The sequence below is a fragment of the Vicia villosa genome, unplaced genomic scaffold (genome assembly GCF_029867415.1).
Source record: "Vicia villosa cultivar HV-30 ecotype Madison, WI unplaced genomic scaffold, Vvil1.0 ctg.000470F_1_1, whole genome shotgun sequence".
NCBI classification, from domain to species: Eukaryota; Viridiplantae; Streptophyta; class Magnoliopsida; order Fabales; family Fabaceae; genus Vicia; species Vicia villosa.
The window spans coordinates 976,348-1,002,276 of NW_026705227.1; the positions used below are offsets into that span (position 1 = coordinate 976,348).

A 25,929-nucleotide genomic window follows, 5' to 3' on the forward strand; every position below is an offset into this window, starting at 1 on the left:
CGCTAAAATATTAAAGACTACAATGTTGATACACACAAACACACAAAATGTATTAGGAAAACATAATGAGAAAATATAAATTATATATATGAGCAACAGTTTTTTTGTTTGAACGGCATGCTAATTGCAAACATTAATTTGAATGTCTATAACAAGTAATTTTTACTCAACAACTTAATTATTGTTTTGAAAATAAAACTATTACTTTAAAATAGAACTATTTGTTATGTATTTGGCAAAAAATTATTAAGTATGAGTAATAAATTACTTAATTTCTCAACAATCACACTATTGTTGGGAAAACCTTCTTATTCCAACAACAACTAGTTTTAGTGGTTGAAATTTGAATTGTTTTTTTAAATTATTTTACTATATTTAAGAAAGAGTTGTATCAACAACAAATTTTGTTGCTGGTAATAAAATAATTTTGGAAAAATCATAATACATATAGATTGATAAACGATATATAAAAAAATATTTTGAAATTTTCAATTTCAATCACCATATGGGGCATTTCCTTATACTTTTGGAAAAATATATTACAATTAATTAAATATAGTAAAATATATTAAAACTAACTCCTTTACTCTTTTTAATAAATATAGTTGTATATAAAATAAACTTACATCTTATGTTTGGTGAACTATATGGACTAATTTTTTTTGGCACTAAGTGTAAAAGAAACTTTAAATTCTAAAACCTAATTAGTTAAGATGGATTCATCTATTCTAAACAATTTAAATTCAATTTAGTTGTAGAGTTCTCAAGTTGCCCCTTCTCATTCAAAAATCCAGTGAGTTGTAGACAACCCGTTTCCCAAAATTACCTCTCGAAAGGTATAAACATCTTCTAATCCAAATGGCTTCTATCGTTAGCTCACTTTCTTAAAATAAATCTATGTAAGACTCCTCGAGTACATTTATTCCCAGAGATATATTCCTTTCCAAAGCTATCAACTCTTATGGTATATGTCTTTTTTATTTACCGCATTGGTAGTCCATGTATTTTGATCCCCTCATTCCTCTTAATATAAATTTTTATGACAAGCAAATATGGGATAGTTCATATAATAATAGATTACATGGAAAGTTATATTTACTACAGAGAGAATTGGTGATACTTTCAAAACGTAATTGTGACAAGTGAATATAAGAATTATCACTTTATATTTATTATTCAAAGTGTAATACCCCGAATAATATGCGTATAGAATGGTATTATTCGACATTTTATATCTGGTACTGAGTACAACCAAAAGTGTCTAGATGACATCCAATACATGTATGATAAAAGATACAATCATAGTACATATACAACATAAATCATGGAATAAAATACTAGAATAGGCTAGACAGCAAAAACAAAACAAAAAAATAGATAACAAGATCTTTAAATCCTTCATGTCATCTTTCCTTTTCATCAGTAATTCACCTAATTACCACAAATATTAAACATAGGGTGAGATATAACTATTTCAGTGCAGTTCTAACTACACCGTATGTCTTCTTGGTCATGGTGCTCTCATGTTCTACTCTATTAATAATGTTTCTTTCTCAACCTTCCATATTCTACAATCATAAAAGAACGTGGATCGAGATCCAATTGATCTCATATGGTGTGTGAATATCAACACTCGGGTCAAACGACCCATGTCTACCTCTGGATATGGATAGTTACGTGGGACATCTTTCTTGGGCCACAACTCTTCACATAAGTTTGGACACAGATCACAGACTCCCTAGTACACAAATAATGTCTTTCTCCCACCAACACTTTTCACATAATTCCGGACACCGCTCAGAGACTACAACCTTCATATGGACCATACTCCCATTATTGGTAACAAAATCTTAGGCATCCATAAAGAGCCTCGATATCCCCCAAAATTGTACATGGTTGGTTTCCATTGAAACCTAACATTCAAAACACATACCAACTAGGAGTATGGTTGTGTTTCCGAATAACTCAATACGATGGGATTTATATCACCCTAGGGTTTTCTCACCAAATGTATTATCTTTTTTTAACTTACTAAAAAATTATCAAAGCATCATCATGATTCATGATTTAACTATCTTAATCAGTTAGCCTATATGAATTTCAAATTAAATCCACCAAGGGTGGTAACCGCTTACTTGCAGAGAGTAACCAGTTATAGGTCGGTTAAAACTCAAAAATTTGCTAGTTTTTCATGTTTTCTCAAATCTGAATCCATTTAAGTCATGTACTAACATAAAGTGAACACTGACAACATATCACACAGCAGATGCATCATAATTTCGCACGCATTCATAAAAATCAACAATCAATTCATGATTTGTAATCAAGAAAAGAAATAAATTCAACTTAGTATACCCCAACCTATCATGAGTTTATCTTAAATAGTGAGTGGTATCTAGCTACACATCATTGCTACCCAAGTCACGAAAATATCATGTGATCTAACAAAACCTTTCGTGATAATGTTTGTGTAAAAAATTACCCTTTTGCACTCATGTCTATATTGAACACAGGGCATAGACCATGTCACCCTTGTCCAATTCAATATTGGGCCCTTAGACATTTATTCTATTACGCGGGATGAGAAAGTTCTATCTAGGTCACTCATGTCCCTTAGCATGATTTGTGGAGTGCCCGTGAACTATATTAGCGGCCATCCAATTACGGTTAATATTTGATCAATAAAAAAAATACTCGACTCCTACATCTATATATGGTTCGTAGTGGATTCAGGTCGAAGGGTTGTATACACCACTATCTCCATGAGAATAACTTATGACACTTTGCATAAATTTCTACGTAGAATTCTCTTAGCGGGTCAATCCACTATAAATATTACTCCTAATATTCATACCTATGTGAAGACTTGATTACTCTTTATCCATAATCCATGAGATCTGATCGTCAGTCTATCCATACAATAGTCTCAATGATTTAATATTTTCCCACTTCACAGTAAAGCACGACTAGAGATAATTTAAGAATACTGTCCTTATGTTTCATGGGATCTCATGATTATGTCGCACTTAACATTTCATTAAACAGAATAGCTATTCTAGGGAATTTATTATTTTGGAAAAACAAACATAATAAAGAAATGTCTTTTATTATTAATATATGATTTGATACAAGTACAAAAACTATTGGCATCTAGGGCTTACACCGTCAATCTCCCACTAGCACTAGATCCCATCAGGCATACACCTAATACCCATAGATCTAGTATGGCCATCATACTCTGAATATCTTCACATCTCATATATCTATTATCTCTCGAATGAGGTGATATTGCCTAAATATGCGACTTACTATATGTTTAAGTATGCGAAAATTTGTACTCGTGTAATGTGTATACTATTGTACTATGTTTCAATACCCGTATTAACCGTCTGAAGGGGATAATTATAGACTTATCTTGTTTGGATTGTTACATATTGAATATTTAAAATCATAGTATTTAAGTCAAAAAAAATTAAATGACGTGGAATAAATTCATAAATTTCATTTCAAGGTAGATAACTAGCTGAATATTTTTAAATAATATTTGGATTAAAAAATCTTATTGAATGGAAAATAGAATAAAGTGTGGCAAGATGATAAATTTGAAAAAAAAATAATATATAAAATTTACAATATTTAATAAAGACCTATCAAGTGACTAGTTTAATTTAGTATGTACCTTTCATATAATAAACATCGTGTTACAGTCCTTTTATGAATTAATTTTCAAAGAAATTTAGAGCATTCAACTTGTGTGGTCTATGTTTTATTTATATTCCACTAGTGTAGTCTATATTTTTCGTTCCCCTAATATTCTCTTCAAAGTTACTTTAATTAAAATAATATGTACATATTAGTTCACAAAATAATAATTACTTGGTAAATTTTATTCACTATGGGACAAGCCTTAGTGATTTATTCAAAACATAATTGTGACAGGTAAATATACGCACTATAAAGTTATATATATAATTAAAAGTAACAATTACCATCTCCAATCTATTTATCTCTCTTTTATATGAATATAGTTTATTCTCTCTCTCACTCTACTTAATTCAGAAATCACAAAATACATTAGAAGATAAGTTGTCGAGTGAACGATAACTTAATGTTAAATATGGTGGTGGTGTAAATTGGGACTCTCTAGTCTCAATCATGCAATGCAATGATTATTCTAAGGTTGAAAGGAATTCGGGTAGTTTGGATTATGACCTCTTAGACTTAATTTTGCAGTGAGATGGACACTCGTTGGATGTAAGGAATTGTCGTGGTGTGGATTAGGACCTCCTGGACTCAATCTTGCAATTCCATGAACATTTCTAGTTTTCAAGAAATCATGGTGGTGTGAATCTGGACCTCCTGGACTCAATCTTTCAATGCGATGAACATTCCCCGTTTGTAAGGAAACATGGTGGTGTGGATCTGGACCTTCTGGACTCAATCTTGCAATGTGATGAACATTCCTCGTTTGTAAGGAAAGATGGTGATGTGGATCGGGACCTCCTGGACTCAATTTTGCAATGTGATCGACACTCGTTGGATTTAAGGAATTGTCATGGTGTGGATTAGGACCTCCTGGACTCAATCTTGCAATTTCATGAACATTTCTAGTTTGCAAGAAATCATGGTGGTGTGAATCTGGACCTCCTGGACTAAGGAAACATGGTGGTGTGGATCTGGACCTTCTGGACTCATTCTTGCAATGTGATGAACATTCCTCGTTTGTAAGGAAAGATGGTGATGTGGATCAGGACCTCCTGGACTCAATTTTGCAATGTGATGATCACTTTTTGGCTGTAAGGAATTGTCGTGGTGTGGATTAGGACCTCCTGGACTCAATCTTGCAATTTCATGAACATTTCTAGTTTGCAAGAAATCATGGTGGTGTGAATCTGGACCTCCTGGACTCAATCTTTCAATGTGATGAACATTCCCCGTTGGTAAGGAAACATGGTGGTGTGGATCTGGACCTTCTGGACTCAATCTTGCAATGTGATGAACATTCCTCGTTTGTAAGGAAAGATGGTGATGTGCATCGGGACCTCTTGGACTCAATTTTGCAATGTGATGATCACTTTTTGGCTGTAAGGAATTGTCGTGGTGTGGATTAGGTCCTTCTGGACTCAATCTTGCAATGCGATGAACACTCCTCGTTTGTAAGGAAACTTGGTGATCAATATGATCCTTAATATCAATAAAGCGATGAGTTGCTTTGGAATTTCCCATCAACAATGCTAAAAGAGATACTTCGATAAGCATTATTGAAAAGAACATGTTTAGCAAATTTGCCATCGCTAAAATATTAAAGACTACAATGTTGATACACACAAACACACAAAATGTATTAGGAAAACATAATGAGAAAATATAAATTATATATATGAGCAACAGTTTTTTTGTTTGAACGGCATGCTAATTGCAAACATTAATTTGAATGTCTATAACAAGTAATTTTTACTCAACAACTTAATTATTGTTTTGAAAATAAAACTATTACTTTAAAATAGAACTATTTGTTATGTATTTGGCAAAAAATTATTAAGTATGAGTAATAAATTACTTAATTTCTCAACAATCACACTATTGTTGGGAAAACCTTCTTATTCCAACAACAACTAGTTTTAGTGGTTGAAATTTGAATTGTTTTTTTAAATTATTTTACTATATTTAAGAAAGAGTTGTATCAACAACAAATTTTGTTGCTGGTAATAAAATAATTTTGGAAAAATCATAATACATATAGATTGATAAACGATATATAAAAAAATATTTTGAAATTTTCAATTTCAATCACCATATGGGGCATTTCCTTATACTTTTGGAAAAATATATTACAATTAATTAAATATAGTAAAATATATTAAAACTAACTCCTTTACTCTTTTTAATAAATATAGTTGTATATAAAATAAACTTACATCTTATGTTTGGTGAACTATATGGACTAATTTTTTTGGCACTAAGTGCAAAAGAAACTTTAAACTCTAAAACCTAATTAGTTAAGATGGATTCATCTATTCTAAACAATTTAAATTCAATTTAGTTGTAGAGTTCTCAAGTTGCCCCTTCTCATTCAAAAATCTAGTGAGTTGTAGACAACCCGTTTCCCAAAATTACCTCTCGAAAGGTATAATCATCTTCTAATCCAAATGGCTTCTATCGTTAGCTCACTTTCTTAAAATAAATCTATGTAAGACTCCTCGAGTACATTTATTTCCAGAGATATATTCCTTTTCAAAGCAATCAACTCTTATGGTATATGTCTTTTTTATTTACCGCATTGGTAGTCCATGTATTTTGATCCCCTCATTCCTCTTAATATAAATTTTTATGACAAGCAAATATGGGATAGTTCATATAATAATAGATTACATGGAAAGTTATATTTACTACAGAGAGAATTGGTGATACTTTCAAAACGTAATTGTGACAAGTGAATATAAGAATTATCACTTTATATTTATTATTCAAAGTGTAATACCCCGAATAATATGCGTATAGAATGGTATTATTCGACATTTTATATCTGGTACTGAGTACAACCAAAAGTGTCTAGATGACATCCAATACATGTATGATAAAAGATACAATCATAGTACATATACAACATAAATCATGGAATAAAATACTAGAATAGGCTAGACAGCAAAAACAAAACAAAAAAATAGATAACAAGATCTTTAAATCCTTCATGTCATCTTTCCTTTTCATCAGTAATTCACCTAATTACCACAAATATTAAACATAGGGTGAGATATAACTATTTCAGTGCAGTTCTAACTACACCGTATGTCTTCTTGGTCATGGTGCTCTCATGTTCTACTCTATTAATAATGTTTCTTTCTCAACCTTCCATATTCTACAATCATAAAAGAACGTGGATCGAGATCCAATTGATCTCATATGGTGTGTGAATATCAACACTCGGGTCAAACGACCCATGTCTACCTCTGGATATGGATAGTTACGTGGGACATCTTTCTTGGGCCACAACTCTTCACATAAGTTTGGACACAGATCACAGACTCCCTAGTACACAAATAATGTCTTTCTCCCACCAACACTTTTCACATAATTCCGGACACCGCTCAGAGACTACAACCTTCATATGGACCATACTCCCATTATTGGTAACAAAATCTTAGGCATCCATAAAGAGCCTCGATATCCCCCAAAATTGTACATGGTTGGTTTCCATTGAAACCTAACATTCAAAACACATACCAACTAGGAGTATGGTTGTGTTTCCGAATAACTCAATACGATGGGATTTATATCACCCTAGGGTTTTCTCACCAAATGTATTATCTTTTTTTAACTTACTAAAAAATTATCAAAGCATCATCATGATTCATGATTTAACTATCTTAATCAGTTAGCCTATATGAATTTCAAATTAAATCCACCAAGGGTGGTAACCGCTTACTGGCAGAGAGTAACCAGTTATAGGTCGGTTAAAACTCAAAAATTTGCTAGTTTTTCATGTTTTCTCAAATCTGAATCCATTTAAGTCATGTACTAACATAAAGTGAACACTGACAACATATCACACAGCAGATGCATCATAATTTCGCACGCATTCATAAAAATCAACAATCAATTCATGAGTTGTAATCAAGAAAAGAAATAAATTCAACTTAGTATACCCCAACCTATCATGAATTTATCTTAAATAGTGAGTGGTATCTAGCTACACATCATTGCTACCCAAGTCACGAAAATATCATGTGATCTAACAAAACCTTTTGTGATAATGTTTGTGTAAAAGATTACCCTTTTGCACTCATGTCTATATTGAACACAGGGCATAGACCATGTCACCCTTGTCCAATTCAATATTGGGCCCTTAGACATTTATTCTATTACGCGGGATGAGAAATTTCTATCTAGGTCACTCATGTCCCTTAGCATGATTTGTGGAGTGCCCGTGAACTATGTTAACGGCCATCCAATTACGATTAATATTTGATCAATAAAAAAATACTCGACTCCTACATCTATATATGGTTCGTAGTGGATTCAGGTCGAAGGGTTGTATACACCACTGTCTCCATGAGAATAACTTATGACACTTTGCATAAATTTCTATGTAGAATTCTCTTAGCGGGTCAATCCACTATAAATATTACTCCTAATATTCATACCTATGTGAAGACTTGATTACTCTTTATCCATAATCCATGAGATCTGATCGTCAGTCTATCCATACAATAGTCTCAATGATTTAATATTTTCCCACTTCACAGTAAAGCACGACTAGAGATAATTTAAGAATACTGTCCTTATGTTTCATGGGATCTCATGATTATGTCGCACTTAACATTTCATTAAACAGAATAGCTATTCTAGGGAATTTATTATTTTGGAAAAACAAACATAATAAAGAAATGTCTTTTATTATTAATATATGATTTGATACAAGTACAAAAACTATTGGCATCTAGGGCTTACACCGTCAATCTCCCACTAGCACTAGATCCCATCAGGCATACACCTAATACCCATAGATCTAGTATGGCCATCATACTCTGAATATCTTCACATCTCATATATCTATTATCTCTCGAATGAGGTGATATTGCCTAAATATGCGACTTACTATATGTTTAAGTATGCGAAAATTTGTACTCGTGTAATGTGTATACTATTGTACTATGTTTCAATACCCGTATTAACCGTCTGAAGGGGATAATTATAGACTTATCTTGTTTGGATTGTTACATATTGAATATTTAAAATCATAGTATTTAAGTCAAAAAAAATTAAATGACGTGGAATAAATTCATAAATTTCATTTCAAGGTAGATAACTAGCTGAATATTTTTAAATAATATTTGGATTAAAAAATCTTATTGAATGGAAAATAGAATAAAGTGTGGCAAGATGATAAATTTGAAAAAAAAATAATATATAAAATTTACAATATTTAATAAAGACCTATCAAGTGACTAGTTTAATTTAGTATGTACCTTTCATATAATAAACATCGTGTTACAGTCCTTTTATGAATTAATTTTCAAAGAAATTTAGAGCATTCAACTTGTGTGGTCTATGTTTTATTTATATTCCACTAGTGTAGTCTATATTTTTCGTTCCCCTAATATTCTCTTCAAAGTTACTTTAATTAAAATAATATGTACATATTAGTTCACAAAATAATAATTACTTGGTAAATTTTATTCACTATGGGACAAGCCTTAGTGATTTATTCAAAACATAATTGTGACAGGTAAATATACGCACTATAACATATATATAATTAAAAGTAACAATTACCATCTCCAATCTATTTATCTCTCTTTTATTTGAATATAGTATATTCTCTCTCTCACTCTCCTTAATTCAGAAATCACAAAATACATTAGAAGATAAGTTATCGAGTGAACGATAACTTAATGTTAAATATGGTGGTGGTGTAAATTGGTACTCTCTAGTCTCAATCATGCAATGCAATGATTATTCTAAGGTTGAAAGGAATTCGGGTAGTTTGGATTATGACCTCTTAGACTTAATTTTGCAGTGAGATGGACACTCGTTGGATGTAAGGAATTGTCGTGGTGTGGATTAGGACCTCCTGGACTCAATCTTGCAATTCCATGAACATTTCTAGTTTCCAAGAAATCATGGTGGTGTGAATCTGGACCTCCTGGACTCAATCTTTCAATGCGATGAACATTCCCCGTTTGTAAGGAAACATGGTGGTGTGGATCTGGACCTTCAGGACTCAATCTTGCAATGTGATGAACATTCCTCGTTTGTAAGGAAAGATGGTGATGTGGATCGGGACCTCCTGGACTCAATTTTGCAATGTGATCGACACTCGTTGGATTTAAGGAATTGTCATGGTGTGGATTAGGACCTCCTGGACTCAATCTTGCAATTTCATGAACATTTCTAGTTTGCAAGAAATCATGGTGGTGTGAATCTGGACCTCCTGGACTCAATCTTTCAATGTGATGAACATTCCCCGTTGGTAAGGAAACATGGTGGTGTGGATCTGGACCTTCTGGACTCAATCTTGCAATGTGATGAACATTCCTCGTTTGTAAGGAAAGATGGTGATGTGGATCGGGACCTCCTGGACTCAATTTTGCAATGTGATGATCACTTTTTGGCTGTAAGGAATTGTCGTGGTGTGGATTAGGTCCTTCTGGACTCAATCTTGCAATGCGATGAACACTCCTCGTTTGTAAGGAAACTTGGTGATCAATATGATCCTTAATATCAATAAAGCGATGAGTTGCTTTGGAATTTCCAATCAACAATGCTAAAAGAGATACTTCGATAAGCATTATTGAAAAGAACATGTTTAGCAAATTTGCCATCGCTAAAATATTAAAGACTACAATGTTGATACACACAAACACACAAAATGTATTAGGAAAACATAATGAGAAAATATAAATTATATATATGAGCAACAGTTTTTTTGTTTGAACGGCATGCTAATTGCAAACATCAATTTGAATGTCTATAACAAGTAATATTTACTCAATAACTTAATTATTGTTTTGAAAATAAAACTATTACTTTAAAATAGAACTATTTGTTATGTACTTGGCAAAAAATTATTAAGTATTAGTAATAAATTACTTAATTTCTCAACAATCACACTATTGTTGGGAAAACCTTCTTATTCCAACAACAACAACTAGTTTTAGTGGTTGAAATTTGATTTGTTTTTTTTAATTATTTTACTATATTTAAGAAAGAGTTGTATCAACAACAAATTTTGTTGCTGGTAATAAAATAATTTTGGAAAAATCATAATATATATAGATTGATAAACGATATATAAAAAAATATTTTGAAATTTTCAATTTCAATCACCAGATGGGGCATTTCCTTATACTTTTGGAAAAATATATTACAATTAGTTAAATATAGTAAAATATATTAAAACTAACTCCTTTACTCTTTTTAATAAATATAGTTGTATATAAAATAAACTTACATCTTATGTTTGGTGAACTATATGGACTAATTTTTTTGGCACTAAGTGCAAAAGAAACTTTAAACTCTAAAACCTAATTAGTTAAGATGGATTCATCTATTCTAAACAATTTAAATTCAATTTAGTTGTAGAGTTCTCAAGTTGCCCCTTCTCATTCAAAAATCTAGTGAGTTGTAGACAACCCGTTTCCCAAAATTACCTCTCGAAAGGTATAATCATCTTCTAATCCAAATGGCTTCTATCGTTAGCTCACTTTCTTAAAATAAATCTATGTAAGACTCCTCGAGTACATTTATTTCCAGAGATATATTCCTTTTCAAAGCAATCAACTCTTATGGTATATGTCTTTTTTATTTACCGCATTGGTAGTCCATGTATTTTGATCCCCTCATTCCTCTTAATATAAATTTTTATGACAAGCAAATATGGGATAGTTCATATAATAATAGATTACATGGAAAGTTATATTTACTACAGAGAGAATTGGTGATACTTTCAAAACGTAATTGTGACAAGTGAATATAAGAATTATCACTTTATATTTATTATTCAAAGTGTAATACCCCGAATAATATGCGTATAGAATGGTATTATTCGACATTTTATATCTGGTACTGAGTACAACCAAAAGTGTCTAGATGACATCCAATACATGTATGATAAAAGATACAATCATAGTACATATACAACATAAATCATGGAATAAAATACTAGAATAGGCTAGACAGCAAAAACAAAACAAAAAAATAGATAACAAGATCTTTAAATCCTTCATGTCATCTTTCCTTTTCATCAGTAATTCACCTAATTACCACAAATATTAAACATAGGGTGAGATATAACTATTTCAGTGCAGTTCTAACTACACCGTATGTCTTCTTGGTCATGGTGCTCTCATGTTCTACTCTATTAATAATGTTTCTTTCTCAACCTTCCATATTCTACAATCATAAAAGAACGTGGATCGAGATCCAATTGATCTCATATGGTGTGTGAATATCAACACTCGGGTCAAACGACCCATGTCTACCTCTGGATATGGATAGTTACGTGGGACATCTTTCTTGGGCCACAACTCTTCACATAAGTTTGGACACAGATCACAGACTCCCTAGTACACAAATAATGTCTTTCTCCCACCAACACTTTTCACATAATTCCGGACACCGCTCAGAGACTACAACCTTCATATGGACCATACTCCCATTATTGGTAACAAAATCTTAGGCATCCATAAAGAGCCTCGATATCCCCCAAAATTGTACATGGTTGGTTTCCATTGAAACCTAACATTCAGAACACATACCAACTAGGAGTATGGTTGTGTTTCTTAATAACTCAATATGATGGGATTTATATCACCCTAGGGTTTTCTCACCAAATGTATTATCTTTTTTTAACTTACTAAAAAATTATCAAAGCATCATCATGAGTCATGATTTAACTATCTTAATCAGTTAGCCTATATGAATTTCAAATTAAATCCACCAAGGGTGGTAACCGCTTACTGGCAGAGAGTAACCAGTTATAGGTCGGTTAAAACTAAAAAAATTTCCTAGTTTTTCATGTTTTCTCAAATCTGAATCCATTTAAGTCATGTACTAACATAAAGTGAACACTGACAACATATCACACAGCAGATGTATCATAATTTCGCACGCATTCATAAAAATCAACAATCAATTCATGAAGACTTGATTGCTCTTTATCCATAATCCATGAGATTTGATCGTCAGTCTATCCATACAATAGTCTCAATGATTTAATGTTTTCCCACTTCACAGTAAAGCACGACTAGAGATAATTTGAGAATATTGTCCTTATGTTTCATGGGATCTCATGATTATGTTGCACTTAACATTTCATTAAACAGAATAGCTATTCTAGGGACTTTATTATTTTGGAAAAACAAACATAATAAAGAAATGTCTTTTATTATTAATATATGATTTGATACAAGTACAAAAATTATTGGCAGATAGGGCTTTCACCGCCAATCTCCCACTAGCACTAGATCCCATCAGGCATACACCTAATACCCATAGATCTAGTATGGCCATCATACTCTGAATATCTTCACATCTCATATATCTATTATCTCTCGAATGAGGTGATATTGCCTAAATATGCGACTTACTATATGTTTAAGTATGCGAAAATTTGTACTCGTGTAATGTGTATACTATTGTACTATGTTTCAATACCCGTATTAACCGTCTGAAGGGGATAATTATAGACTTATCTTGTTTGGATTGCTACATAATGAATATTTAAAATCATAGTATTTAAGTCAAAAAAAATTAAATGACGTGGAATAAATTCATAAATTTCATTTCAAGGTAGATAACTAGCTGAATATTTTTAAATAATATTTGGATTAAAAAATCTTATTGAATGGAAAATAGAATAAAGTGTGGCAAGATGATAAATTTGAAAAAAAATAATATATAAAATTTACAATATTTAATAAAGGCCTATCAAGTGACTAGTTTAATTTAGTATGTACCTTTCATATAATAAACATCGTGTTACAGTCCTTTTATGAATTAATTTTCAAAGAAATTTAGAGCATTCAACTTGTGTGGTCTATGTTTTACTTATATTCCACTAGTGTGGTCTATATTTTTCGTTCCCCTAATATTCTCTTCAAAGTAACTTTAATTAAAATAATATGTACATATTATTTCACAAAATAATAATTACTTGGTAAATTTTATTCACTATGGGACAAGCCTTAGTGATTTATTCAAAACATAATCGTGACAGGTAAATATACGCACTATAACATATATATAATTAAAAGTAATAATTACCATCTCCAATCTATTTATCTCTCTTTTATTTGAATATAGTATATTCTCTCTCTCACTCTCCTTAATTCAGAAATCACAAAATACATTAGAAGATAAGTTATCGAGTGAACGATAACTTAATGTTAAATATGGTGGTGGTGTAAATTGGTACTCTCTAGTCTCAATCATGCAATGCAATGATTATTCTAAGGTTGAAAGGAATTCGGGTAGTTTGGATTATGACCTCTTAGACTTAATTTTGCAGTGAGATGGACACTCGTTGGATGTAAGGAATTGTCGTGGTGTGGATTAGGACCTCCTGGACTCAATCTTGCAATTCCATGAACATTTCTAGTTTCCAAGAAATCATGGTGGTGTGAATCTGGACCTCCTGGACTCAATCTTTCAATGCGATGAACATTCCCCTTTTGTAAGGAAACATGGTGGTGTGGATCTGGACCTTCAGGACTCAATCTTGCAATGTGATGAACATTCCTCGTTTGTAAGGAAAGATGGTGATGTGGATCGGGACCTCCTGGACTCAATTTTGCAATGTGATCGACACTCGTTGGATTTAAGGAATTGTCATGGTGTGGATTAGGACCTCCTGGACTCAATCTTGCAATTTCATGAACATTTCTAGTTTGCAAGAAATCATGGTGGTGTGAATCTGGACCTCCTGGACTCAATCTTTCAATGTGATGAACATTCCCCGTTGGTAAGGAAACATGGTGGTGTGGATCTGGACCTTCTGGACTCAATCTTGCAATGTGATGAACATTCCTCGTTTGTAAGGAAAGATGGTGATGTGGATCGGGACCTCCTGGACTCAATTTTGCAATGTGATGATCACTTTTTGGCTGTAAGGAATTGTCGTGGTGTGGATTAGGTCCTTCTGGACTCAATCTTGCAATGCGATGAACACTCCTCGTTTGTAAGGAAACTTGGTGATCAATATGATCCTTAATATCAATAAAGCGATGAGTTGCTTTGGAATTTCCAATCAACAATGCTAAAAGAGATACTTCGATAAGCATTATTGAAAAGAACATGTTTAGCAAATTTGCCATCGCTAAAATATTAAAGACTACAATGTTGATACACACAAACACACAAAATGTATTAGGAAAACATAATGAGAAAATATAAATTATATATATGAGCAACAGTTTTTTTGTTTGAACGGCATGCTAATTGCAAACATTAATTTGAATGTCTATAACAAGTAATATTTACTCAATAACTTAATTATTGTTTTGAAAATAAAACTATTACTTTAAAATAGAACTATTTGTTATGTACTTGGCAAAAAATTATTAAGTATTAGTAATAAATTACTTAATTTCTCAACAATCACACTATTGTTGGGAAAACCTTCTTATTCCAACAACAACAACTAGTTTTAGTGGTTGAAATTTGATTTGTTTTTTTTAATTATTTTACTATATTTAAGAAAGAGTTGTATCAACAACAAATTTTGTTGCTGGTAATAAAATAATTTTGGAAAAATCATAATATATATAGATTGATAAACGATATATAAAAAAATATTTTGAAATTTTCAATTTCAATCACCAGATGGGGCATTTCCTTATACTTTTGGAAAAATATATTACAATTAGTTAAATATAGTAAAATATATTAAAACTAACTCCTTTACTCTTTTTAATAAATATAGTTGTATATAAAATAAACTTACATCTTATGTTTGGTGAACTATATGGACTAATTTTTTTGGCACTAAGTGCAAAAGAAACTTTAAACTCTAAAACCTAATTAGTTAAGATGGATTCATCTATTCTAAACAATTTAAATTCAATTTAGTTGTAGAGTTCTCAAGTTGCCCCTTCTCATTCAAAAATCTAGTGAGTTGTAGACAACCCGTTTCCCAAAATTACCTCTCGAAAGGTATAATCATCTTCTAATCCAAATGGCTTCTATCGTTAGCTCACTTTCTTAAAATAAATCTATGTAAGACTCCTCGAGTACATTTATTTCCAGAGATATATTCCTTTTCAAAGCAATCAACTCTTATGGTATATGTCTTTTTTATTTACCGCATTGGTAGTCCATGTATTTTGATCCCCTCATTCCTCTTAATATAAATTTTTATGACAAGCAAATATGGGATAGTTCATATAATAATAGATTACATGGAAAGTTATATTTACTACAGAGAGAATTGGTGATACTTTCAAAACGTAATTGTGACAAGTGAATATAAGAATTATCACTTTATATTTATTATTCAAAGTGTAATACCCCGAATAATATGCGTATAGAATGGTATTATTCGACATTTTATATCTGGTACTGAGTACAACCAAAAGTGTCTAGATGACATCCAATACATGTATGATAAAAGATACAATCATAGTACATATACAACATAAATCATGGAATAAAATACTAGAATAGGCTAGACAGCAAAAACAAAACAAAAAAATAGATAACAAGATCTTTAAATCCTTCATGTCATCTTTCCTTTTCATCAGTAATTCACCTAATTACCACAAATATTAAACATAGGGTGAGATATAACTATTTCAGTGCAGTTCTAACTACACCGTATGTCTTCTTGGTCATGGTGCTCTCATGTTCTACTCTATTAATAATGTTTCTTTCTCAACCTTCCATATTCTACAATCATAAAAGAACGTGGATCGAGATCCAATTGATCTCATATGGTGTGTGAATATCAACACTCGGGTCAAACGACCCATGTCTACCTCTGGATATGGATAGTTACGTGGGACATCTTTCTTGGGCCACAACTCTTCACATAAGTTTGGACACAGATCACAGACTCCCTAGTACACAAATAATGTCTTTCTCCCACCAACACTTTTCACATAATTCCGGACACCGCTCAGAGACTACAACCTTCATATGGACCATACTCCCATTATTGGTAACAAAATCTTAGGCATCCATAAAGAGCCTCGATATCCCCCAAAATTGTACATGGTTGGTTTCCATTGAAACCTAACATTCAGAACACATACCAACTAGGAGTATGGTTGTGTTTCCGAATAACTCAATATGATGGGATTTATATCACCCTAGGGTTTTCTCACCAAATGTATTATCTTTTTTTAACTTACTAAAAAATTATCAAAGCATCATCATGAGTCATGATTTAACTATCTTAATCAGTTAGCCTATATGAATTTCAAATTAAATCCACCAAGGGTGGTAACCGCTTACTGGCAGAGAGTAACCAGTTATAGGTCGGTTAAAACTCAAAAATTTCCTAGTTTTTCATGTTTTCTCAAATCTGAATCCATTTAAGTCATGTACTAACATAAAGTGAACACTGACAACATATCACACAGCAGATGTATCATAATTTCGCACGCATTCATAAAAATCAACAATCAATTCATGAAGACTTGATTGCTCTTTATCCATAATCCATGAGATCTGATCGTCAGTCTATCCATACAATAGTCTCAATGATTTAATGTTTTCCCACTTCACAGTAAAGCACGACTAGAGATAATTTGAGAATATTGTCCTTATGTTTCATGGGATCTCATGATTATGTTGCACTTAACATTTCATTAAACAGAATAGCTATTCTAGGGACTTTATTATTTTGGAAAAACAAACATAATAAAGAAATGTCTTTTATTATTAATATATGATTTGATACAAGTACAAAAATTATTGGCAGATAGGGCTTTCACCGCCAATCTCCCACTAGCACTAGATCCCATCAGGCATACACCTAATACCCATAGATCTAGTATGGCCATCATACTCTGAATATCTTCACATCTCATATATCTATTATCTCTCGAATGAGGTGATATTGCCTAAATATGCGACTTACTATATGTTTAAGTATGCGAAAATTTGTACTCGTGTAATGTGTATACTATTGTACTATGTTTCAATACCCGTATTAACCGTCTGAAGGGGATAATTATAGACTTATCTTGTTTGGATTGCTACATATTGAATATTTAAAATCATAGTATTTAAGTCAAAAAAAATTATATGACGTGGAATAAATTCATAAATTTCATTTCAAGGTAGATAACTAGCTGAATATTTTTAAATAATATTTGGATTAAAAAATCTTATTGAATGGAAAATAGAATAAAGTGTGGCAAGATGATAAATTTGAAAAAAAATATATATATAAAATTTACCATATTTAATAAAGGCCTATCAAGTGACTAGTTTAATTTAGTATGTACCTTTCATATAATAAACATCGTGTTACAGTCCTTTTATGAATTAATTTTCAAAGAAATTTAGAGCATTCAACTTGTGTGGTCTATGTTTTATTTATATTCCACTAGTGTAGTCTATATTTTTCGTTCCCCTAATATTCTCTTCAAAGTAACTTTAATTAAAATATTATGTACATATTAGTTTACAAAATAATAATTACTTGGTAAATTTTATTCACTATGGGACAAGCCTTAGTGATTTATTCAAAACATAATTGTGACAAGTAAATATACGCACTATAACATATATATAATTAAAAGTAACAATTACCATCTCCAATCTATTTATCTCTCTTTTATTTGAATATAGTATTATTCTCTCACTCTCACTCTCCTTAATTCAGAAATCACAAAATACATTAGAAGATAAGTTATCGAGTGAACGATAACTTAATGTTAAATATGGTGGTGGTGTAAATTGGGACTCTCTAGTCTCAATCATGCAATGCAATGATTATTCTAAGGTTGAAAGGAATTCGGGTAGTTTGGATTATGACCTCTTAGACTTAATTTTGCAGTGAGATGGACACTCGTTGGATGTAAGGAATTGTCGTGGTGTGGATTAGGACCTCCTGGACTCAATCTTGCAATTCCATGAACATTTCTAGTTTCCAAGAAATCATGGTGGTGTGAATCTGGACCTCCTGGACTCAATCTTTCAATGCGATGAACATTCCCCTTTTGTAAGGAAACATGGTGGTGTGGATCTGGACCTTCAGGACTCAATCTTGCAATGTGATGAACATTCCTCGTTTGTAAGGAAAGATGGTGATGTGGATCGGGACCTCCTGGACTCAATTTTGCAATGTGATCGACACTCGTTGGATTTAAGGAATTGTCATGGTGTGGATTAGGACCTCCTGGACTCAATCTTGCAATTTCATGAACATTTCTAGTTTGCAAGAAATCATGGTGGTGTGAATCTGGACCTCCTGGACTCAATCTTTCAATGTGATGAACATTCCCCGTTGGTAAGGAAACATGGTGGTGTGGATCTGGACCTTCTGGACTCAATCTTGCAATGTGATGAACATTCCTCGTTTGTAAGGAAAGATGGTGATGTGGATCGGGACCTCCTGGACTCAATTTTGCAATGTGATGATCACTTTTTGGCTGTAAGGAATTGTCGTGGTGTGGATTAGGTCCTTCTGGACTCAATCTTGCAATGCGATGAACACTCCTCGTTTGTAAGGAAACTTGGTGATCAATATGATCCTTAATATCAATAAAGCGATGAGTTGCTTTGGAATTTCCAATCAACAATGCTAAAAGAGATACTTCGATAAGCATTATTGAAAAGAACATGTTTAGCAAATTTGCCATCGCTAAAATATTAAAGACTACAATGTTGATACACACAAACACACAAAATGTATTAGGAAAACATAATGAGAAAATATAAATTATATATATGAGCAACAGTTTTTTTGTTTGAACGGCATGCTAATTGCAAACATTAATTTGAATGTCTATAACAAGTAATATTTACTCAATAACTTAATTATTGTTTTGAAAATAAAACTATTACTTTAAAATAGAACTATTTGTTATGTACTTGGCAAAAAATTATTAAGTATTAGTAATAAATTACTTAATTTCTCAACAATCACACTATTGTTGGGAAAACCTTCTTATTCCAACAACAACAACTAGTTTTAGTGGTTCAAATTTGATTTGTTTTTTTTAATTATTTTACTATATTTAAGAAAGAGTTGTATCAACAACAAATTTTGTTGCTGGTAATAAAATAATTTTGGAAAAATCATAATATATATAGATTGATAAACGATATATAAAAAAATATTTTGAAATTTTCAATTTCAATCACCAGATGGGGCATTTCCTTATACTTTTGGAAAAATATATTACAATTAGTTAAATATAGTAAAATATATTAAAACTAACTCCTTTACTCTTTTTAATAAATATAGTTGTATATAAAATAAACTTACATCTTATGTTTGGTGAACGATATGGACTAATTTTTTTGGCACTAAGTGTAAAAGAAACTTTAAACTCTAAAACCTAATTAGTTAAGATGGATTCATCTATTCTAAACAATTTAAATTCAATTTAGTTGTAGAGTTCTCAAGTTGCCCCTTCTCATTCAAAAATCTAGTGAGTTGTAGACAACCTGTTTCCCAAAATTACCTCTCGAAAGGTATAATCATCTTCTAATCCAAATGGCTTCTATCGTTAGCTCACTTTCTTAAAATAAATCTATGTAAGACTCCTCGAGTACATTTATTTCCAGAGATATATTCCTTTTCAAAGCAATCAACTCTTATGGTATATGTCTTTTTTATTTACCGCATTGGTAGTCCATGTATTTTGATCCCCTCATTCCTCTTAATATAAATTTTTATGACAAGCAAATATGGGATAGTTCATATAATAATAGATTACATGGAAAGTTATATTTACTACAGAGAGAATTGGTGATACTTTCAAAACGTAATTGTGACAAGTGAATATAAGAATTATCACTTTATATTTATTATTCAAAGTGTAATACCCCGAATAATATGCGTATAGAATGGTATTATTCGACATTTTATATCTGGTACTGAGTACAACCAAAAGTGTCTAGATGACATCCAATACATGTATGATAAAAGATACAATCATAGTACATATACAACATAAATCATGGAATAAAATACTAGAATAGGCTAGACAGCAAAAACAAAACAAAAAAATAGATAACAAGATCTTTAAATCCTTCATGTCATCTTTCCTTTTCATCAGTAATTCACCTAATTACCACAAATATTAAACATAGGGTGAGATATAACTATTTCAGTGCAGTTCTAACTACACCGTATGTCTTCTTGGTCATGGTGCTCTCATGTTCTACTCTATTAATAATGTTTCTTTCTCAACCTTCCATATTCTACAATCATAAAAGAACGTGGATCGAGATCCAATTGATCTCATATGGTGTGTGAATATCAACACTCGGGTCAAACGACCCATGTCTACCTCTGGATATGGATAGTTACGTGGGACATCTTTCTTGGGCCACAACTCTTCACATAAGTTTGGACACAGATCACAGACTCCCTAGTACACAAATAATGTCTTTCTCCCACCAACACTTTTCACATAATTCCGGACACCGCTCAGAGACTACAACCTTCATATGGACCATACTCCCATTACTGGTAACAAAATCTTAGGCATCCATAAAGAGCCTCGATATCCCCCAAAATTGTACATGGTTGGTTTCCATTGAAACCTAACATTCAGAACACATACCAACTAGGAGTATGGTTGTGTTTCCGAATAACTCAATATGATGGGATTTATATCACCCTAGGGTTTTCTCACCAAATGTATTATCTTTTTTTAACTTACTAAAAAATTATCAAAGCATCATCATGAGTCATGATTTAACTATCTTAATCAGTTAGCCTATATGAATTTCAAATTAAATCCACCAAGGGTGGTAACCGCTTACTGGCAGAGAGTAACCAGTTATAGGTCGGTTAAAACTCAAAAATTTCCTAGTTTTTCATGTTTTCTCAAATCTGAATCCATTTAAGTCATGTACTAACATAAAGTGAACACTGACAACATATCACACAGCAGATGTATCATAATTTCGCACGCATTCATAAAAATCAACAATCAATTCATGAAGACTTGATTGCTCTTTATCCATAATCCATGAGATCTGATCGTCAGTCTATCCATACAATAGTCTCAATGATTTAATGTTTTCCCACTTCACAGTAAAGCACGACTAGAGATAATTTGAGAATATTGTCCTTATGTTTCATGGGATCTCATGATTATGTTGCACTTAACATTTCATTAAACAGAATAGCTATTCTAGGGACTTTATTATTTTGGAAAAACAAACATAATAAAGAAATGTCTTTTATTATTAATATATGATTTGATACAAGTACAAAAATTATTGGCAGATAGGGCTTTCACCGCCAATCTCCCACTAGCACTAGATCCCATCAGGCATACACCTAATACCCATAGATCTAGTATGGCCATCATACTCTGAATATCTTCACATCTCATATATCTATTATCTCTCGAATGAGGTGATATTGCCTAAATATGCGACTTACTATATGTTTAAGTATGCGAAAATTTGTACTCGTGTAATGTGTATACTATTGTACTATGTTTCAATACCCGTATTAACCGTCTGAAGGGGATAATTATAGACTTATCTTGTTTGGATTGCTACATATTGAATATTTAAAATCATAGTATTTAAGTCAAAAAAAATTATATGACGTGGAATAAATTCATAAATTTCATTTCAAGGTAGATAACTAGCTGAATATTTTTAAATAATATTTGGATTAAAAAATCTTATTGAATGGAAAATAGAATAAAGTGTGGCAAGATGATAAATTTGAAAAAAATATATATATAAAATTTACCATATTTAATAAAGGCCTATCAAGTGACTAGTTTAATTTAGTATGTACCTTTCATATAATAAACATCGTGTTACAGTCCTTTTATGAATTAATTTTCAAAGAAATTTAGAGCATTCAACTTGTGTGGTCTATGTTTTATTTATATTCCACTAGTGTAGTCTATATTTTTCGTTCCCCTAATATTCTCTTCAAAGTAACTTTAATTAAAATATTATGTACATATTAGTTTACAAAATAATAATTACTTGGTAAATTTTATTCACTATGGGACAAGCCTTAGTGATTTATTCAAAACATAATTGTGACAAGTAAATATACGCACTATAACATATATATAATTAAAAGTAACAATTACCATCTCCAATCTATTTATCTCTCTTTTATTTGAATATAGTTTATTCTCTCACTCTCACTCTCCTTAATTCAGAAATCACAAAATACATTAGAAGATAAGTTATCGAGTGAACGATAACTTAATGTTAAATATGGTGGTGGTGTAAATTGGGACTCTCTAGTCTCAATCATGCAATGCAATGATTATTCTAAGGTTGAAAGGAATTCGGGTAGTTTGGATTATGACCTCTTAGACTTAATTTTGCAGTGAGATGGACACTCGTTGGATGTAAGGAATTGTCGTGGTGTGGATTAGGACCTCCTGGACTCAATCTTGCAATTCCATGAACATTTCTAGTTTCCAAGAAATCATGGTGGTGTGAATCTGGACCTCCTGGACTCAATCTTTCAATGCGATGAACATTCCCCGTTTGTAAGGAAACATGGTGGTGTGGATCTGGACCATCAGGACTCAATCTTGCAATGTGATGAACATTCCTCGTTTGTAAGGAAAGATGGTGATGTGGATCGGGACCTCCTGGACTCAATTTTGCAATGAGATCGACACTCGTAGGATTTAAGGAATTGTCATGGTGTGGATTAGGACCTCCTGGACTCAATCTTGCAATTTCATGAACATTTCTAGTTTGCAAGAAATCATGGTGGTGTGAATCTGGACCTCCTGGACTCAATCTTTCAATGTGATGAACATTCCCCGTTGGTAAGGAAACATGGAGGTGTGGATCTGGACCTTCTGGACTCAATCTTGCAATGTGATGAACATTCCTCGTTTGTAAGGAAAGATGGTGATGTGGATCGGGACCTCCTGGACTCAATTTTGCAATGTGATGATCACTTTTTGGCTGTAAAGAATTGTCGTGGTGTGGATTAGGTCCTTCTGGACTCAATCTTGCAATGCCATGAACACTCCTCGTTTGTAAGGAAACTTGGTGATCAATATGATCCTTAATATCAATAAAGCGATGAGTTGCTTTGGAATTTCCAATCAACAATGCTAAAAGAGATACTTCGATAAGCATTATTGAGAAGAACATGTTTAGCAAATTTGCCATCGCTAAAATATTAAAGACTACAATGTTGATACACACAAACACACAAAATGTATTTGGAAAACATAATGAGAAAATATAAATTATATATATGAGCAACAGTTTTTTTGTTTGAACGGCATGCTAATTGCAAACATCAATTTTAATGTCTATAACAAGTAATATTTACTCAATAACTTAATTATTGTTTTGAAAATAAAACTATTACTTTAAAATAGAACTATTTGTTATGTACTTTGCAAAAAATTATTAAGTATTAGTAATAAATTACTTAATTTCTCAACAATCACACTATTGTTGGGAAAACCTTCTTATTCCAACAACAACAACTAGTTTTAGTGGTTCAAATTTGATTTGTTTTTTTTTAATTATTTTACTATATTTAAGAAAGAGTTGTATCAACAACAAATTTTGTTGCTGGTAATAAAATAATTTTGGAAAAATCATAATATATATAGATTGATAAACGATATATAAAAAAATATTTTGAAAAAAATAATTGTATAAAATTTACCATATTTAATAAAGGCCTATCAAGTGACTAGTTTAATTTAGTATGTACCTTTCATATAATAAACATCGTGTTACAGTCCTTTTATGAATTAATTTTCAAAGAAATTTAGAGCATTCAACTTGTGTGGTCTATGTTTTATTTATATTCCACTAGTGTAGTCTATATTTTTCGTTCCCCTAATATTCTCTTCAAAGTAACTTTAATTAAAATATTATGTACATATTAGTTTACAAAATAATAATTACTTGGTAAATTTTATTCACTATGGGACAAGCCTTAGTGATTTATTCAAAACATAATTGTGACAAGTAAATATACGCACTATAACATATATATAATTAAAAGTAACAATAACCATCTCCAATCTATTTATCTCTCTTTTATTTGAATATAGTTTATTCTCTCACTCTCACTCTCACTCTCCTTAATTCAGAAATCACAAAATACATTAGAAGATAAGTTATCGAGTGAACGATAACTTAATGTTAAATATGGTGGTGGTGTAAATTGGGACTCTCTAGTCTCAATCATGCAATGCAATGATTATTCTAAGGTTGAAAGGAATTCGGGTAGTTTGGATTATGACCTCTTAGACTTAATTTTGCAGTGAGATGGACACTCGTTGGATGTAAGGAATTGTCGTGGTGTGGATTAGGACCTCCTGGACTCAATCTTGCAATTCCATGAACATTTCTAGTTTCCAAGAAATCATGGTGGTGTGAATCTGGACCTCCTGGACTCAATCTTTCAATGCGATGAACATTCCCCGTTTGTAAGGAAACATGGTGGTGTGGATCTGGACCATCAGGACTCAATCTTGCAATGTGATGAACATTCCTCGTTTGTAAGGAAAGATGGTGATGTGGATCGGGACCTCCTGGACTCAATTTTGCAATGAGATCGACACTCGTAGGATTTAAGGAATTGTCATGGTGTGGATTAGGACCTCCTGGACTCAATCTTGCAATTTCATGAACATTTCTAGTTTGCAAGAAATCATGGTGGTGTGAATCTGGACCTCCTGGACTCAATCTTTCAATGTGATGAACATTCCCCGTTGGTAAGGAAACATGGTGGTGTGGATCTGGACCTTCTGGACTCAATCTTGCAATGTGATGAACATTCCTCGTTTGTAAGGAAAGATGGTGATGTGGATCGGGACCTCCTGGACTCAATTTTGCAATGTGATGATCACTTTTTGGCTGTAAAGAATTGTCGTGGTGTGGATTAGGTCCTTCTGGACTCAATCTTGCAATGCCATGAACACTCCTCGTTTGTAAGGAAACTTGGTGATCAATATGATCTTTAATATCAATAAAGCGATGAGTTGCTTTGGAATTTCCAATCAACAATGCTAAAAGAGATACTTCGATAAGCATTATTGAGAAGAACATGTTTAGCAAATTTGCCATCGCTAAAATATTAAAGACTACAATGTTGATACACACAAACACACAAAATGTATTTGGAAAACATAATGAGAAAATATAAATTATATATATGAGCAACAGTTTTTTTGTTTGAACGGCATGCTAATTGCAAACATCAATTTGAATGTCTATAACAAGTAATATTTACTCAATAACTTAATTATTGTTTTAAGAATAAAACTATTA

General features: G+C 31.9%; 5 protein-coding genes across 5 annotated transcripts; all 5 read right to left on the bottom strand.

Annotated features, from left to right (window-relative positions):
* Positions 1-9,461: 9,461 nt before the first annotated feature.
* On the bottom strand, positions 9,462-10,325 carry LOC131628670 (uncharacterized). Its single transcript, XM_058899495.1, has one exon. The coding sequence runs from the start codon at positions 10,323-10,325 to the stop codon at positions 9,462-9,464; it is 864 nt and encodes a 287-aa protein (XP_058755478.1).
* A 3,627-nt stretch (positions 10,326-13,952) lies between these two features.
* On the bottom strand, positions 13,953-14,816 carry LOC131628671 (uncharacterized). The gene has a single exon (XM_058899496.1). It carries the CDS (start codon positions 14,814-14,816, stop codon positions 13,953-13,955), a length of 864 nt encoding a protein of 287 aa, XP_058755479.1.
* Positions 14,817-18,446: 3,630 nt separating this feature from the next.
* LOC131628672 (uncharacterized) lies at positions 18,447-19,310 on the bottom strand. Its single transcript, XM_058899497.1, has one exon. It carries the CDS (start codon positions 19,308-19,310, stop codon positions 18,447-18,449), a length of 864 nt encoding a protein of 287 aa, XP_058755480.1.
* Positions 19,311-22,938: 3,628 nt separating this feature from the next.
* Positions 22,939-23,802, bottom strand: LOC131628673 (uncharacterized). The gene has a single exon (XM_058899498.1). It carries the CDS (start codon positions 23,800-23,802, stop codon positions 22,939-22,941), a length of 864 nt encoding a protein of 287 aa, XP_058755481.1.
* A 1,059-nt stretch (positions 23,803-24,861) lies between these two features.
* On the bottom strand, positions 24,862-25,725 carry LOC131628675 (uncharacterized). The gene has a single exon (XM_058899499.1). It carries the CDS (start codon positions 25,723-25,725, stop codon positions 24,862-24,864), a length of 864 nt encoding a protein of 287 aa, XP_058755482.1.
* Positions 25,726-25,929: the final 204 nt, after the last annotated feature.

Coding starts and splice junctions, on each gene's coding strand:
- LOC131628672 (XM_058899497.1), bottom strand. CDS start 19,310: ATGGCAAATTTGCTAAACATGTTCTTTTCAATAATGCTTATCGAAGTA.
- LOC131628673 (XM_058899498.1), bottom strand. CDS start 23,802: ATGGCAAATTTGCTAAACATGTTCTTCTCAATAATGCTTATCGAAGTA.
- LOC131628675 (XM_058899499.1), bottom strand. CDS start 25,725: ATGGCAAATTTGCTAAACATGTTCTTCTCAATAATGCTTATCGAAGTA.
- LOC131628671 (XM_058899496.1), bottom strand. CDS start 14,816: ATGGCAAATTTGCTAAACATGTTCTTTTCAATAATGCTTATCGAAGTA.
- LOC131628670 (XM_058899495.1), bottom strand. CDS start 10,325: ATGGCAAATTTGCTAAACATGTTCTTTTCAATAATGCTTATCGAAGTA.